Source organism: Scedosporium apiospermum (assembly GCF_000732125.1).
Source record: "Scedosporium apiospermum strain IHEM 14462 chromosome Unknown SEQ_SAPIO_0099, whole genome shotgun sequence".
Taxonomy (NCBI): Eukaryota; Fungi; Ascomycota; class Sordariomycetes; order Microascales; family Microascaceae; genus Scedosporium; species Scedosporium apiospermum.
In genome coordinates this window covers 114,425-129,620 of record NW_015971800.1, presented here as the reverse complement: position 1 = coordinate 129,620, position 15,196 = coordinate 114,425, and the positions used below count along the sequence as shown (strand labels likewise).

Here is a 15,196-nt window from a genome sequence, read left to right as displayed (position 1 = left end):
AAGCTTGCTGGATCAGGGAAGGTAGAGAGGGGAGGGGTTCAAATGCGCCGAAAAGAGTGAATCGACCGACGCCCCCAATTTACGAATTTGCGTTGGGGGCGAACTCTTTTGGGAGTGAACGAGATAATAAATACTAAATCGTATACGAAGCTTTGGGGGAAGGTTGTACCGAAGGTGTTGCTGCCTTCTGCAGGGTTCAAATTGTTAAGGAAGAAGTTGAGCTGTTGAGGATTTTGGGGGAAGCTGCCGTGGGGAGAAGATCATTAATACTGAGGTACACTACAATTCAATGTTCCCAACAAACGGATCTCAATATCTGTTAAGGCTGAGCCAGGCCAGGTCATTCATCAATATTAATAGTTCGTAATCTAGTTTCAGGCAGTCCCATTTTGTCCAACTTCGTCAGAGCTCGCCTCCTCGTCCGCCTCAGCAGCCGAGCCCACCACCGTCATCGCACCACTCACCATTGATCACCCATCCATTACGTCGGGTTTGGTTGACCAGACATGGGGCACGACAAGGGTATTGCAACCTTGTTCTTCTTGCCTGCCCAAACTCCTCCCACCCCCAAAAAGGCTCATTGTTCGGATGAGTCTCATTCTCCGCCGTCGCTATCCATCCAGCGAATAATCCTTCTCTGCTCGGCCTCGGCCTAACGGCCCCGACCACACCTTGGCAAGCCTCTCAACTCCTGTGACCTCTCCCCACGATTCTTTGCATACTGCATGAGTACCTGGCGGGCGTTTCGAAGTCGAACCCAAGGGTCTGCCCAACCAATCGTCCTCTTCCACGGCCTTCTGTGTCACTAGGAGCCTCGCAATCGATCATCGATTCGTGATCCATCAACCTGATCCTTTTCCAGCGTCGGAACCTTGAGAAGCCACATGATTGCTGCTCCTCCACCGTTCCTAGCCGCCATCACTTCAACGATAATTGAAGCCCAAGAACAAAGAGTGTCACGTCTAATAGCCCCCATGCCTCGTAAATTAGCCGCCAGTGATGCCTACTCCGCACTACGGATTACAGGGCTATGAAGTAAAAGAAGGACCCTGTCTCTAAAATATCCCTAGTTCTGCGGAACAGTCCGTGAATGTCCGTTCTTTGAGACTTTTCCGACCACTCACCCCGAGGTTTCGCACTTGACCTAGCTTGTTTCGGATGGCACGGGACTTCCGAGCTTCATCTTTCTCCCCTTCATAACATAGTTCTTGTTGAACCAGAGAGTTAGTGAGGGTTCCTTTGGAATGCGTTGAACTAAATAGTGATACCAATAGTTCCCACAAGAAATTCATCTTACATAGAGTTCGCTTTAGGAATTCCATTCTCGACTCCAGCCACATCACGAGAGTCACTGGTCAAACAAAATAATCATCCATGATGGCATAATGCAGTGCAAGAGAGCCTGTGCTACAATTGCAGTCATTCCAATGCGCAGGGCAGTCAACAACAAATTGTATTTTCTTCGCTTCGTGGAAAGTGAACGCCGACAATGTGGAATAAGCAGAGTTCCACCGCTCAACCTCATCCAGGAACTACCAAGTATTTATGAGAAAGGCTGACGACCGTAAAACCAATCGCTTTTATGTCTCCTTCGAGATATATGTAGACCAGACCATGAACGGAGTGGGGGAAAAACAAACGTAGGAGTAAGAGAGTTAAGGGCCGGTAGGTAATCACCTATTTTCATCAGTTGTAGCCGCCTCCGAGTCGAGACTCAAGGATGTTTTACGATCCAACTCCAGGCTCTCCTTAGCATCCTTCCCCTTCTTCTTCATCGAGAACCTCCAGCCGTTCATCCTGCTCTCCTTGTTATCCCTGTCCCGGGACTTAGCCGGACCGAGAGACGGGCTACTCGTGACACTATCCAAGCTTCGGCCAAGTAACGCCTCATCACCAAGGTCATCAAGGTCGCCGATGCTCGAGCGATCCGCCGAGAAATTCTTGTCCGAGTTGGTGCTGCTTCCGGGACCCTTCTTAAACAAACCGGAATCCTTGCCCAGTCGCGACGACAGGTTGAACCGGCTCGAGCTGCCCTTTCGGAATAGCTTCTTGACGACGTTATCCTGTTCCTTGAGGCTAGACGATAGGCCCATGCTCGGCTCCGAGGGTGTGTTGGACCACGTGTTGTCGAGGTTGAGCGATTCGCGAGACTCGGAAACAGACGTTTGCGTGTGCACTGAGAAGGTATCTCTCGACTTTCGCGAATCCGATGGCGAGTCGTCATCTCCCGCCAAGTGAGAGCCTTGGTCCCCACTGTGATAGGCACCCGATGCACTAGCCTTTTCCTTTTCCTTGTTCTTCTCCTTGTCCTTGGACTTATCCTTGGATTTTGCTCGCGCTTCTACCCTCTCTTTTCCGTCTCTGTCAGGCTTACGGAACAAACCCGCCATAAAGGTAGGTGCCTTGGGATTCAAACGCTGAGAGATCGAGGCTGAGGTGGGCGGGCGACTTCCAATGACTCCAACTTGGCTGGGCGAGACCTCAGGATTGAGCAGGTCCTCGTCATCGAGAATTTCGTCTTCTGGAGAAGCGAGCGTCGTCTCGGGGGCATTGACCTGTCCATGGACGGACTGTCGTCGAGACGGGTTGTGCGAGTGCCAGCGCGCATCTGACGACGTCCATAGTCGGCTCTTGCTCAAATTCGAATCGCCCGGCGCGCCCCATATCGAACCACCATCCGTCGAGGCCCTAGCTAGCTCGGATGAGGCGATTGAAGCAGGTCGAGGGCTACTCGGATCTCGGGATACTCCCGGAGGCCCGCTAACACCTTGTGCCCAGCTAAAGGGAATTAGTCTCCTAGAAGAGAACGAGCTGCTGTTGTTCGTAGAATGGCTGTCGCCGCTATCCACGTGGACAGAGTTGCGGCTGAAGAGGCCGCCGGCCAAACTAGACTTCCGCTTGTTAGCAGCATCCCAGTCGTCGAGCTGCCTCGGGAAGGACTGGCTCTGACCAGGTTTCAACGTCCCTAGTGGTGGTCCCAACTCTTCCGTGGCCTTTGGTGCGGCTCTTGCACGCTGGAACGGGGAAAACAGACTAGTAAAGCGAGAGGGTTGGACAGCAGGGGCCGTTGGCGAGGATGTTATTCCCCCAATCTCTCTCGATCGACGGTCTCCGGGTTCGCCTGGGAATGCTGGGAAAGGTAGATGCTGTGAAGAGCTTCGGGGGCTGGAGATCAGGCTGAGCGACCGGTTTGACGAAGCAGGAGATTGCGGATCCGCATCCAATAAGTTAGCGGACATGGGTCGGCCAAATGGACTCTGTAGATGCCTCGACTCCGGACTAGGTAGGAGATCATCGTCGCCTAGGATACCTGCAGGGATTAGAGAGGTTGCAGTCGGACTCAGGGGCGCTCCCGCTGTGAGACTACTAATCTCCGCCGAACTAAATGCCTGGTCGTGGCCGAAACTATCTGCAGCTGTGGAAGCGTCCACATACGGACCGGGGGCAAAGCTGGCTCGGCTTCCATACCCAGGCGCCGTGATATACGATGACTCCTGAAGGGGAATTTGACTGTGTGGCGGAAGTCCTGCGAGCGAAATGCTCTGACGGCTGAGGCGCTTGAGGTGATTCTGCTGCGACTGGTCCACGAAATCTATGCCTGGCGGATTTCCTTGAAGGTAGGGATTCGTCATAGCTGACTGATGGGCGCGATACTGTTCGATCAGATTATGAACCATCCGAACCTGAGCGGTCAGATCATGACGGCGTTGCATCTCCGACAGAATGCGCTGTTCGAGCATTTTGCGCCTAGCCTCCCATTCCTTCTTCAGCTGAATATCAGTCTCTCTCCATCGCTCGTCGGCATCGCCACCGGGAAGCTTCTGGCGCTCAAGCTTGAGCTCCTTGAGCATCTTCCCCTTCTCCTTGAGCTCGGCCTCGAGCTTAGAACACTCTTCCTGAAGGACACCATTGTCCTTGTCTAGAGCGGCCACCTTGGTCTCCCGGAATTCGTCAAGTTCGGCCTTCTTGGATGCAAAGCACTCCCGTTTCGCCCGCATGGATTCCGTCTCCGCTTCTAATTTGGCGATGTGGCCACGCGCGCTTGCTAATTTCGCCTTCTTATCCTTTAACAGTTGTTCCTTCTTCGCTCGCTCTTTCTCCGCTGCTCTCATCTGCTCTCCAGTGATATTTACCCGCTTACGGAGCTGCTCCGTATTCGACTCCTTCTCCTTCAAAGCTTGCCGTTTTCTTTCCAGATCCTTCCGTAGCTGGTCTTCTTGCACCTTGAACTCTGCCTCTTCACGCTCATATTGGGCTACTGTATCGGATATCTCTTTACGTATGCGCTGAAACTTTTCGTTGAGTTCTGCTAGAGATTCCTGGGTCTCGGGAGTGGCTGGGGCCTTGTCTTTAAGCGCGGGTTGGTCGAGGCTCGCAACTGATGGGGAATGCCGCCTGCTGCTGACCGTATTGCGACGATGGCTCACGGCGGTGGGGGCAGAATCCCGGCTTGTCGATGGATCCAGGGTTGGTGCGGCCTCAATAGATGGCAAGGGGCTCTTGGGCGGCTCGGAGTCACCATCCTGGTCGTCCTCTCTGCGGCGGCTCTGCTGCTGGTCGACAAAGCTGGGAGGAAGCCTCCCATTAAGAAGCTGAGGCTTGGCGTCCTTTCCATATGTACGCAGGCGGATTACAGAGCTGCCAGATTGGAAATTGTTGGAACCAACGGCGATGACGCGAATGTTATAGAAGTGTGCCGGTTTAAGACCGGTGACAGTTATAGCGGTATCTTGAGGGCCCGAGTTGCCAACTAACTTTTCATCAGTAATTGTAATTCCACGGAGGGGATTAATCCGCTAGATGAAGCACACTCACCATTTACTCCATTTACCTGGATGACGTATTTCTGGACAGGGCGACTACTAGGAGGGCGGGACCATTCAAGGGTGGCGGCGTCTGAGCGAATACCAGCCAGGGATACATCGGGAGCTTCGGGAACGTCGACTTTGAGAATTTCGATTAGATCCTGGACTGGTATCCGCATCGTCTGGAAGGAGCGGTAAAGCAGCCTAGGGGATCAAGATGGTTAGCCGAGAGATCGCGGTAGCGGAGAGTCCGGATAGGAGGGCAGGGAGGAGAAGAGAGGAAGATATAGAGAGCAGCTAAGCAAGGGATCATCGTTCATACCAGCAAGAGGCAGCAATTACGAGAAACATGTTGCCATACTGGGGGACCAAGTCCATGCGCAGCACAATCCGGGTCACGTTGAGGCTGGACAGGACGAGGTGCTCAATGATGGATCCCCAGAAGGCCCAGAATGCGGCGAGGAAGACGGCGGTGTGGATAATATTTTCGAGGAGGGTAGGAGGGTGCGGCGGCCTAAAGAAGCGACAGGCGATGACGGCGATGATGAGGACGAGCTTCACTCCGACAGGGGCCGTCCAGGTCCATGTCATGTCGTCGCATCCGGTATGGCTTTATCACTGGTTATCGAGTCAGCCAACGGTGAAAGCACGTCGGCAGGTTAGGGATACGGGGCCGAGGCTGGCTAATGTGGCGGCGCCTTCTTTCGTCCCCGAATTCGACTCGTCGGATGGGCTCGAAATCGGAAAGCGAATCGGAGTGAGGCGTGGGTAGGGCGAAGGATCGAGGTTGCAAGCAGAGAAAAAATAACGCCAAGTCAGAAGTGGTCGTGGTTAAGGTAGCCTTTGTCATCAGATGTGGGGCAAAGGACGAGGTCAGGTTTGTACAATGTTACAATGTAACAATGAACACTGCGAAGGACGAAGTAACGATGGACAAAAACATGGATAGGGCGCAGTCGTCCTCGTGGAGGTGGCAACTGAAGCTTACTTCTTAGGCTGCTCAGCGACTGCTACTATGCCAAACCATTGATGAAGCTATCGAGAAAAGACAAAACCGTTCAACCCTGAGCGGGATAGGTCACGCGCCGCGGAAATTTTCTACCTGAACTTTGCGAAAGCAGCGGCCCTTCCTGCAGTTAATATCAATTATTGTCGTTATTTTCTCAATTAGAATTAGAATAAAGTATATAAGGACTTGGTCCAGCGTCAGGAGCCTCGATCTCAGCTCGGCGTCAAACGCTCTCCGCGCTTCTTTAGTACGCCATTCCTTCGCCTCGTGTAAGTTTTGACTGGTCCCATGCCATGCCATCTTCTCCATCCCAAACTCTCCAAGGCACCAGGAGACGTCGCTCGTTTTACACGCGTCGGACTAGTTAACGCCCGCCTCAAATCGGATGAATTTTTTTTTTTGTTCATAGTCTGATCTTGGCAAGATGTGAGCTTGTTAGCATCAATTCATGATCGGGTCGGTCATATTTCTGCTCTCTCTTCTCGCTAGTTCCAGACGATGCTATTTTCCGTCCGCAGTGCATCCTCCGCTACGAACATTCAAAATAGACCTTCAATCCCCAGCAAGAAAGGAGAAGAAAAAAAAAATACAAAAAAGAACAAATTGAAAAGAGTTAAAACCAGAGAAAGGATTAAAAAAGGGAAAAAAACCTACCTCTGTAAACCACTCAAATGTTCTCAGGCTGTCTGGCAAAGTATTCCGCAAGCCGTCGGAATCGTATGAGGTACATCGACGCCTCCAAGGCATGTACAATTAGGAAGGCGGTGAAGCCCGGTAAATCTAGGAACATCCCATCCCAGTGTTCAGAACATTCCACCGAGACCAAGCAATTGAATTTCCCAGCTGCAACACATCATCCACAGCGACGACGACAGGGAGCTTGCCAGCCACAGCAGAGCTACCAACCCAATGGCCACAATGGCATCCAAAGATGTTCCCACGGACGTCGACCGTCTACCCGTGCCCTCGCGGAATCCCCTTCCCCTCTCGGCAACCCAGGAAGCTCAGGTCCGCGACATCTACTACACACGTGTGAGAAATCATTGTGCTCCTGAGATTAAAGGTGCGCCCTTACTGCCCTCCCAATCACATGCTACCATCTGCTTCTTTTAGGACGCGCATTTCTGACACCACTGATCAACCTGCAGCCTTTGCCGAATGCGCCGCCGGCCGAACCCTCACAGTCTCCTTCGCCTGCCGGGAACCGCTCCACGCCATGAACTCGTGCATGAAAGCGCACGCCACACAAGCCGAGCAGGATGCGGCGAGAGAAGAGTGGTTCGCCATGCGTCTTGCCCGCCAACGTGAGAGGGAACGAAAGCAGCTCAAGAAGTCGGCGCAAGAGGACTTTATGCGAGAATGGTGGCGCATGCCTGAGCGAGACGAGGAGTCGAGGCGGAAGCTGGCCGAGAAGCAGGCGCTGGAAGAGAGGGTTGGCGGAGCGCGGGCGAGTCACCCTTCCAATGAAAGAAAATGATGCTACGGCCGACGAGAGAGATGCGGCCTCTGGGGTTCCGGACGATAATGAGGAAGATGAGAGAGCGAGTAGAGATGAGTGAGTGCCACCTTGGGGCGTTTTTGCGACGGCGTTATGGATCGCTCCATACATAGAGAAATCTCCCCCACATCATACACACCAGCCACTGTATATTACGCATATTTGATTCCGCAGTGTATTCTAGCCCTATATAGTCGAGTACAGCGACATGATTTTTGAAGTGCATTTACGATCGTGTCCAGCAAATGATCTAGGTTGGATCTCCCGAGCCAAGGTAGCGGCATTGATGCTATACTCGGTTATTATACTACTTGTATTCGGGGCATTAGTTTTCCTCTAGAAGACTGAAAACTGCCTCCGCGACACCCCACGACATCTCATAGCCCCGGCCTCCCAACCCATACGCGTGTATAACCGTTCTCCCCGGTCCAGCATCGACCTTTTCCAGTCTCAAGCCTCCGACTCGCGTCGGCCTTCTACCGACAATGTCCCTCAGGACTCTGTACTCACCGCCGTCTTCGAGAATCTTGGGGTAAGTCGCCGCGAAGTTCTTGAGGAGACGGGCACGCGTTTCCGCCGACGGCTCCAAACTCCAGTCGTCCACCTCCTTGGTGCCGCCAATGATGGTTCCGCCGTGGAAATTACGGGGAACGCTGAACGACCAGGTGCCGTCAGAGTTTTGTCGTGTCACGGTAGCGTCGCAGGCGTTGGCAACGAGGCAAGTTTGGCCTGGACGTCAGTGTTAGTCTTACAGTCATTTAGAGCATGCTAGGATATGGACGCATTGTTTCCTCGTTTCTTTACCTCTTGTAACAAAGACCTTCTCATCACCGAATCCGGTACCCGAGCAATCGATGACGGCTCTCAAGTCGCCAAGCTCCTCCATGGAGAACACCTCATTAGGTGACCTGAGATCCCTCTTGATGAACTTACACCCGCCGAGAAAGAGGCGACGAAGCAGATAGGAGCAGTACACCATAGGATTCACACACCAGGTGCGATACTCGAAGCCCCGCACCACCCCCTCCGGAAGATGTTCCGCGTCGAGTTCTTTGAACTCCTCATATCCAAGTTCCTTGGCCGTCTCGGTAGTAAGAGCGGCGTATCCCGAAATGCCGGCCTCCAGATATTCAATCCCTTTCATAAAAGTAATGCCCGCCTCTGGGCTCTCCTTCGCGAGAGCATCCATATGACGGAACGTAGCCAAGGCAAGGTCATGGTCTCGCTTCCCAGCCTCGTCAAGTGGGGGAATATATCGGTTGTGAGCCCCGGCCCATTGTGAAGAGTAGTTTACCTCTTCGCGAGCATCGACTATTTCGAATGGAGATGGGAAGGATCGTGCAATGACGACAACGGGGACTCCCTCTTGTTGGAGTTTGAAGGCGGTACTGAGGCCGATGACACCTCCACTGGATTACATGCGTGGTGTCAGTGAACGTAGAGAAGAAAGGGACGGGGACAAATAAAGTCGCCTTACCCGATGATAGCAACTATAGACATCTTCGAACGATTTACCCCAGGCGTAGTCCTGGGGACGGACATACACAGCTTAGTCGAAGAGAGAGAAATCGATCTTTAATTCGAGAATGATTCTAGCTACAGCAGCCTGGTCGCTTTACTTCTCCGTGATAACACCGACTCTGGTGAGGGGCTGCCGGATGCCGATGTAACCGCCACTGCCCGCACCTTTTCTATTTGTCGAACAAGGTGGAGACTCAACTTGACGGGCAAAAGAAGGAACATGAAGGATGATCTTTGATGGATAGTTATTACTTACTACTCCCTCTCAATTTGGAATTTGAAATAAGTCCATCACCGGCGACGCTAGCTGCCAATCTTTTACGACATCCAACGAAGAAACGCCAGCTTTCGGCATTGGGGGACACCAGGTCCCCCGTTGCCCCTTTAGAGTATAATCGATAAACTTTCGAGCCTAGTGCTTAGAGCTTAGAGAGTACATGTATTGTAAAACCACCAGCCATTCGAGAGGTAACCCAAAATAGTCTGCAGCTCTATATATAACTTGAGGCATCTCCCAAAGTGATCGCCGGCATGGCCCCCAATGATATTTTTATCATGGCAAGGCATGGTCGTGGAGATCGTTCTTAGGCCTCAACTAGCTATTTTAAGAGAGATCAAATGGGCTCTAATCTTGATTCAAACTCTCTCCCGCCAGATAGAGCGGGGGAGCTTCCGCTGCCGTGTCCCGCGTCAAGCGTTTGAAGGGTGCTAGGTTCCTTTCTTTCAGCATTCTGCCTAGGTATCGACGTTCTCATCGGTGAGCTGACACTTCACCTTTCGCTTCTCACTTGATACCTCAAGTTGGCTCGGGGATAAAAGCTCCATCCAGGCAGTGGTTAGGGCCTACATTTGGTAGCAGCTTCTAGAAGTTCGTCACAAGCGCTTGGGGCAGGGCCCAGGCTCCATATTGTAGTATCTGTAGAGGCAAAAACCGCCCTACAATGCGGGGAGGGCAATTGACATCGCATGCATGCAAGCTAAAAGGGCATGGCTGAGCTTTCTAGCAGCCAAACCAGTTATACCTTGATGCGAGACATAATGCTCGCACTGACTTGGAGAATTTCGGTCCAAAAAGCTGCCGATGCAGAGCTTTGGCAAACTTGGCGCCTCGAAGGTTGAATTGGTGGACAATGGCAAATTCCTCAAAGGTGTGAGGATAGATACCAGAGCAGCCCCAGTCGAGAATGGCAACCGGCTCACCGACCCTGATGTTGAACGGTCCGAGATCACAATGGCACAGGGAAAGTGGCTCTCCCTGTAGGCTGATTCTATCCGGTCGGCCTGCCTGTTTCAACCTATTATTTAGCCAGTCCTCCATCTCCGTTACGTTGTTGAAGGCACTAGTTGGCCCGCAATCAGAGAATAATCTGTCCACGGGAACTTGTCGCTCGAATGGTCCTGGGGAAGCGTTGGGTGGCAGCGGAATGTCCCAGATGTGGCGAACGGCGTTCGCGATGGCCTCGAGGACTTGTTCCGCCTCTTCGGGATGCTCTTCGCTGAAGGTGGCGTAATTATCGCCTTTCACATTTTCCATGACTATATAAGTCAGTGCCGCAGCCTTCGGTTGTGGTCTTGTGAAGGCATCATAAACTTCCGGGATGCGAACGATGTTAGGATCGGCATGGCGATGCACGTATCGTTGGATGGCCGCTTCTCCCAACGTCACACCCGGGCCACATTTGATCCAAATGTGATCGTTGTAGGCGAAGCTGTGGGTTTCAAACTGAACGTCTTGGCAGAGAGATACGATGACGTCGCGCGAAGGGATCTGTATCGGATCCATCTTTTTCTAAGCGAACGCGGAGGTTGTTCTCAAGTGCTTGGAGCTGTCAGAATAAATGGGCCTCGAATGCCGGTTGGCTGGGTTTATCGATCAAAAATATGGTTCTGCATCAGTCAGGTGCATCAATTGATGCCCGCGAGAAACTAAGAATCCCACCTTTTCTAGAACCTAAACTAGATTCATCGTTTGCCGACGTTTTCTCCAGGCTTCAGGCTTCCGGCTTCCGCCGGACAATTCACGTTCCCGAGGGGTTATGGTAGGTTTGTAACAGGAAGGAGGTTTTTTGGTATTATCAACAGCTCGACATAATCGAGATTGATGTCAGTCCCCGGGAAGCACGTGCAAAAACCCTTTCTCAAGAGCCCGATCTTGGCCTCATCAAGGCGGGGCAGAAACCACCATCGCTGTCCAGGCAAACAAGTCGACCTCCGGTCTTACACTTTTTCCCTCTCTTTATCCCTCCGCAGGAACTTCGTATGGAGGATGTCTTCCGCATCCAGCATCACATCTTCAGACCTCACGGTGACACTCAATGAATAATGTAACCCGAAAGTGTCTGCAGCTCTATATATAAAGGGCGATCATTACTCCAAAAAGACAGAACTCTTCGATCCAGAGCAACAACCTTCAACCGTAAGGTGACGAGCTTGGAGAACTCGGCCGTATCCTCCATTTGAGTACGAAGTAATCATTTACGTCAACTTGGAGGATCCCCTAGAGTGATCACCGGCATGGCCCCCAACGATATTTTTATCACGGCTAGGCATGGTTCCGCCTCCCGCCGGTCAGTCACTATTAATACCAGAGCGTGCTCATCGCGAAAAGGTCCGGGCTCAACTCTCAGCACCGTTTACAAGTGCCTAGGCTCTACTTGGTAGGTAGCCTAGATTAAATTCAAGAAGCTCTTCGGGACTTTTACATCATTGATGTGTAAAGTATCTAATAATTGTCCAACATAATCGAGAGAAGCGGTGAAATCCTCGGACCGCCATCTCGGAGATCGAAGCAGAAGAATGAAACCGATAAACTGTGCTGATGGGCTTCGGCCAGAGTAGTCATTCGGATCAAATATTACAAAGCGGTTGAAGAGGAGCGAAGACGTTCCTTCATCCTACGAAGTACTTGGGAAACACTAATATTAACCAATGGGTCAAAAGGAAGGTCCCAGCAGATTCAACATCTGGATCCGTGGATGCATCCGATTCTTCAGTACATTGTTGTATTGTTCTATCATTGTATCGTCGTATTTGTTCGGCAAGAGCGGATCCGAGGAAGCGGCACAGTTGTTGTTGATGCCATTGATCTCATCAAATACCTCAAGTGCTGTCTCTCTGGCCTGTATCCTTTAGTGTAGGCGCTGGCACTCCGCGATGCTCGCGCAACTTGAAGCCCACAAGTTCACAACTGTGTGATCGATGCTGCCATTTTGGGCCCGTCACATTTAGCCCGCTTAGTTCAAAGTATTTCCAAGGCACAATCCAGACCATCGCCGACTATCGTGATAAAAAAAAAAAAAAAAAAAAAAAAAGACGCGATGGGAAAACATGCCAGCTGCCCAATAGATGGCCAAAATCCCAGTGTGATGGTCTCAGAAAGACAAAAAAGAACCCGGACATCTTCTCCCCCTCCCTGCCTCCAGTTTTTTTCTCTTTCTTTTCTGCACCGCGCGTCTGTCCCCCTCCCCTGTCCCCCTGTCTCCTTCGTCCTATAGGCTGGGATCAGGCCTGTCCGCTGTGGTGCCGTGGCCGAATTCTTTCCCCCGGCGGCTAACCTGCAGTGTGACTCGCCACTTGATTGGTTCGACAATGTGCCTGCACCAACACTTCCCATCGTCCCCAGTCTCTCCGACTCTTCTCTCTGACAGTCCGACTCTCTTTTGGAGAAGAACGCTGCATGAGCGCTGGGCACCTTGCACAGAACATCATCTCACATTCGCCAACGACCTCCCACCCCTCTCTTTACCCTCTTCTTCACCCCACCCCTCCCCTTCTTCACTTCCCGCCTCGCAGTTTCTTGTTATGCATCTCGAGCCAACTACTTGCCCCCTTCCCCGCCTGTGAGAGGCCAGAGACGAGGATGGGTTACCTTGGAGAGACCAACCCTGGCGGGCGGACCCCAACCACAGTCGACCAGAGACGGTGAACCTGTAACAAGTAAACAGCCAGCAATCGGGGTCCGGCCCTGAGCGCTTAAGCGGGGTGTGAAAGGGTGGGGTGGCTCTTTGGAAAATGCTCGATGAGAGAGGGAAAAAAAAGTGAGAGAGCGCCATGGCTGACGGCGAGGGTGTCTGGTTCTGGTCCAGCGGTATATCTCTTTTCACCATCCCAATTCTCCTCGACTCCTAGTATTTCTCCCGTCTCATTTGGCCTATGCGATCTTGAAGATTTTATTGAACCTTTTGTCCTTGGTTTTATTTATACGAAAAACCGAATGTTGAAACGTGAAGGTCACTTTGTTATCTCGTCGATGTTGAAGGCCATGATTTACTAGCGATCGACTCTATACAAGAGCCCACCCCATCAGATTACTCTCCCGCCCCCGATCCCGAGTCATTGCTAGTCCCATTCAACTTTTTCTCGTTCCGCAGGGCATCCAAACAAAGCAGATTCCTTGAGAGAAGAGATTGAGAACAGAAAAAGAAAAGACAGAAAAAACAACCAGCGATCGAAGTTCAGCGGCCCTGGCTTGCCCAGAGGCGATTTCACCGCTAACACGATGCCTTCGTCGACAACACCTCCCCCAGGAGGATTCTCCCTCTTCCCCAATACGACTTCTTCCCCTCCCCGACGAACAACTCCTCGTCCTACGGCGGGCACTAGTCCCATCGATGGCCCTTCACGACCCGTCGTCGTCCCCGGCCCTTACGCCAATGTCGGTCCCAGTCCCACCCCGCCTCCGAGGCAAGCGAGCCAGACTCCCCAGAGCAGAGTTGCCTCACCCGTGAACCGCCCCGTTGGCCCTCCGCAAGTCCCCAACAGGATAGAGAGTGCTTCGCCACCTGTGCAGCAGCCGCGACAGCTTGCGGATTCCCCTCCGCGCTCCGGAACTGCCTTTTCCCAGGCTCAGACTTTGGTCCGCAGCGCCAGCACCGTATCGCGAAGCTCTATCGCGAAGCGCCCGTTGGATGATAAGCCGGATTCTCCTGATGAGCCTGCTCTCAGGTCCATTTTCCCGCGATATAACCCAGAAGTGCCATTGAACCAGCAAGACTACTTTCCTACCCAGAGGAGCCCCACCCACATTCCCATGGCTGTCATTAGTAGGCCGATGTACTCTCCTGAACCTGTCACCCCTCTTAGTCCGCCACCGCCGATAGATGCGGTTATGGGATCTCCCCGGCCTGGGCAAGCCTCACAGTGGCATCCTACTAGTCATCACCAACCCAGTGGTCCTCCCCCCCTCCCGGACGTATCAACGACCGAGGACTTAAAGTCGTTATGGAAAGTAGCCAACGGCTGGAAGGCATCTCAATCCGAAGGGCAGGTGTACTGCCTCAAGATGACGATAGACAAAGATGCGCCGATTTACACGCTTTCATCCGCCACTCAACCATTCTACTACTTCCGGGTCAACCCTACGTCCGCGTCCGCCCTCGTGACGCTGTCGAGGCACGACCCAGCCAAGTCCTGCCGAGGTCCACCATCTCCTACCTCGAACACGAAAGCCGGAGGCACACGAAGCAGCCGACTCAGTCTACCTCTCAGCCCCAAATTCGCCGATAAGCACTGGCAGGAGGTCCTCAGCACCGGTCTCGAGGAGAGCGCCCGGAGACACCGCCCCAACGACGGTCTCGTGGCGCATCTCGCTCCGACGCAGGCCGTCAAGATCATGGCCGAGAAGCCCGAAGACGAAAGTGCGGCGTACTTAGCCGAGATGGAATGTGCGCGGCTCGTGTGGGATGACGATTCCTCGAGTCACTATCTCGCTCACCCGGCCCTCGCCACGCCATTTTGCGTGACGGTTGAGCGGTATGCCGCGTGGAGCAGGGTAGAATATACTCTTGAGCATCACGAGTCGCCGAACCATCTCGCAAGGTTAACCCGTGACGGCACCGGTGTCGGGTATCTCGAAGTAGACACGGCCCTCGCCTCCAAGATTGAGAGCTACTTCATCCTCGACGTTGCCGTCGCCGCTCTCCTCATCGTCGCGGCTTCAGACACCAGAGTTACCGCCGTCGAGGCATTCGAGCCGCCTCCCACGCCTCCTGAGATGGCTCATCTACCGGCACCCAGCCTCGACCGCCTCAGCTTTGCAGCCGGTGGAAGGAATAAGAAGCTTTCTAAGAAGACGCCGACGCACGCGTTTGAGATTTACGATGTCGAGAGCCAGGAGTCCTTTAGTGCGAAGAAGAGGAAGAACAAGAAGGCTAAGCGCGAGGGTCCTAGGATGAGGGATAGCATGCCGTGGCCTGCGAGGGTGATCGTGACGGTGGGTCTCGCGTTTGGGAAGTGTGTCATTTGGGTGATTACGGGGGTGTTGAAGGTGTTGTTGTGGTTTGTGGTTGGGCTGCTGAAGTGTACAGGCCTAATTGGGACGACGAAGGGATGAAACGGGGGAATTTTCATGGCGCTCTTCTTTTT

The 15,196-nt window shown here is 52.8% G+C and overlaps 3 protein-coding genes and 1 pseudogene across 3 annotated transcripts; 2 read left to right on the top strand and 2 right to left on the bottom strand.

The window, feature by feature from the left end:
• Positions 1-1,673: 1,673 nt before the first annotated feature.
• On the bottom strand, positions 1,674-5,396 carry SAPIO_CDS5496 (uncharacterized protein; the record flags this gene model as incomplete). The annotated part of the gene is made up of 3 exons (XM_016787815.1): positions 1,674-4,750; positions 4,816-5,009; positions 5,128-5,396. 3 exons carry the CDS (start codon positions 5,394-5,396, stop codon positions 1,674-1,676), a joined length of 3,540 nt encoding a protein of 1,179 aa, XP_016642130.1.
• Positions 5,397-6,732: 1,336 nt separating this feature from the next.
• Positions 6,733-7,291, top strand: SAPIO_CDS5495 (uncharacterized protein; the record flags this gene model as incomplete). Its single annotated transcript, XM_016787814.1, has 2 exons — positions 6,733-6,877; positions 6,963-7,291. 2 exons carry the CDS (start codon positions 6,733-6,735, stop codon positions 7,289-7,291), a joined length of 474 nt encoding a protein of 157 aa, XP_016642129.1.
• Positions 7,292-7,637: 346 nt separating this feature from the next.
• Positions 7,638-10,616, bottom strand: SAPIO_CDS5494 (uncharacterized protein; the record flags this gene model as incomplete). Its single annotated transcript, XM_016787813.1, has 3 exons — positions 7,638-8,041; positions 8,117-8,721; positions 9,886-10,616. 3 exons carry the CDS (start codon positions 10,614-10,616, stop codon positions 7,638-7,640), a joined length of 1,740 nt encoding a protein of 579 aa, XP_016642128.1.
• A 2,715-nt stretch (positions 10,617-13,331) lies between these two features.
• Positions 13,332-15,164, top strand: SAPIO_CDS5493 (annotated as a pseudogene; the record flags this gene model as incomplete).
• Positions 15,165-15,196: the final 32 nt, after the last annotated feature.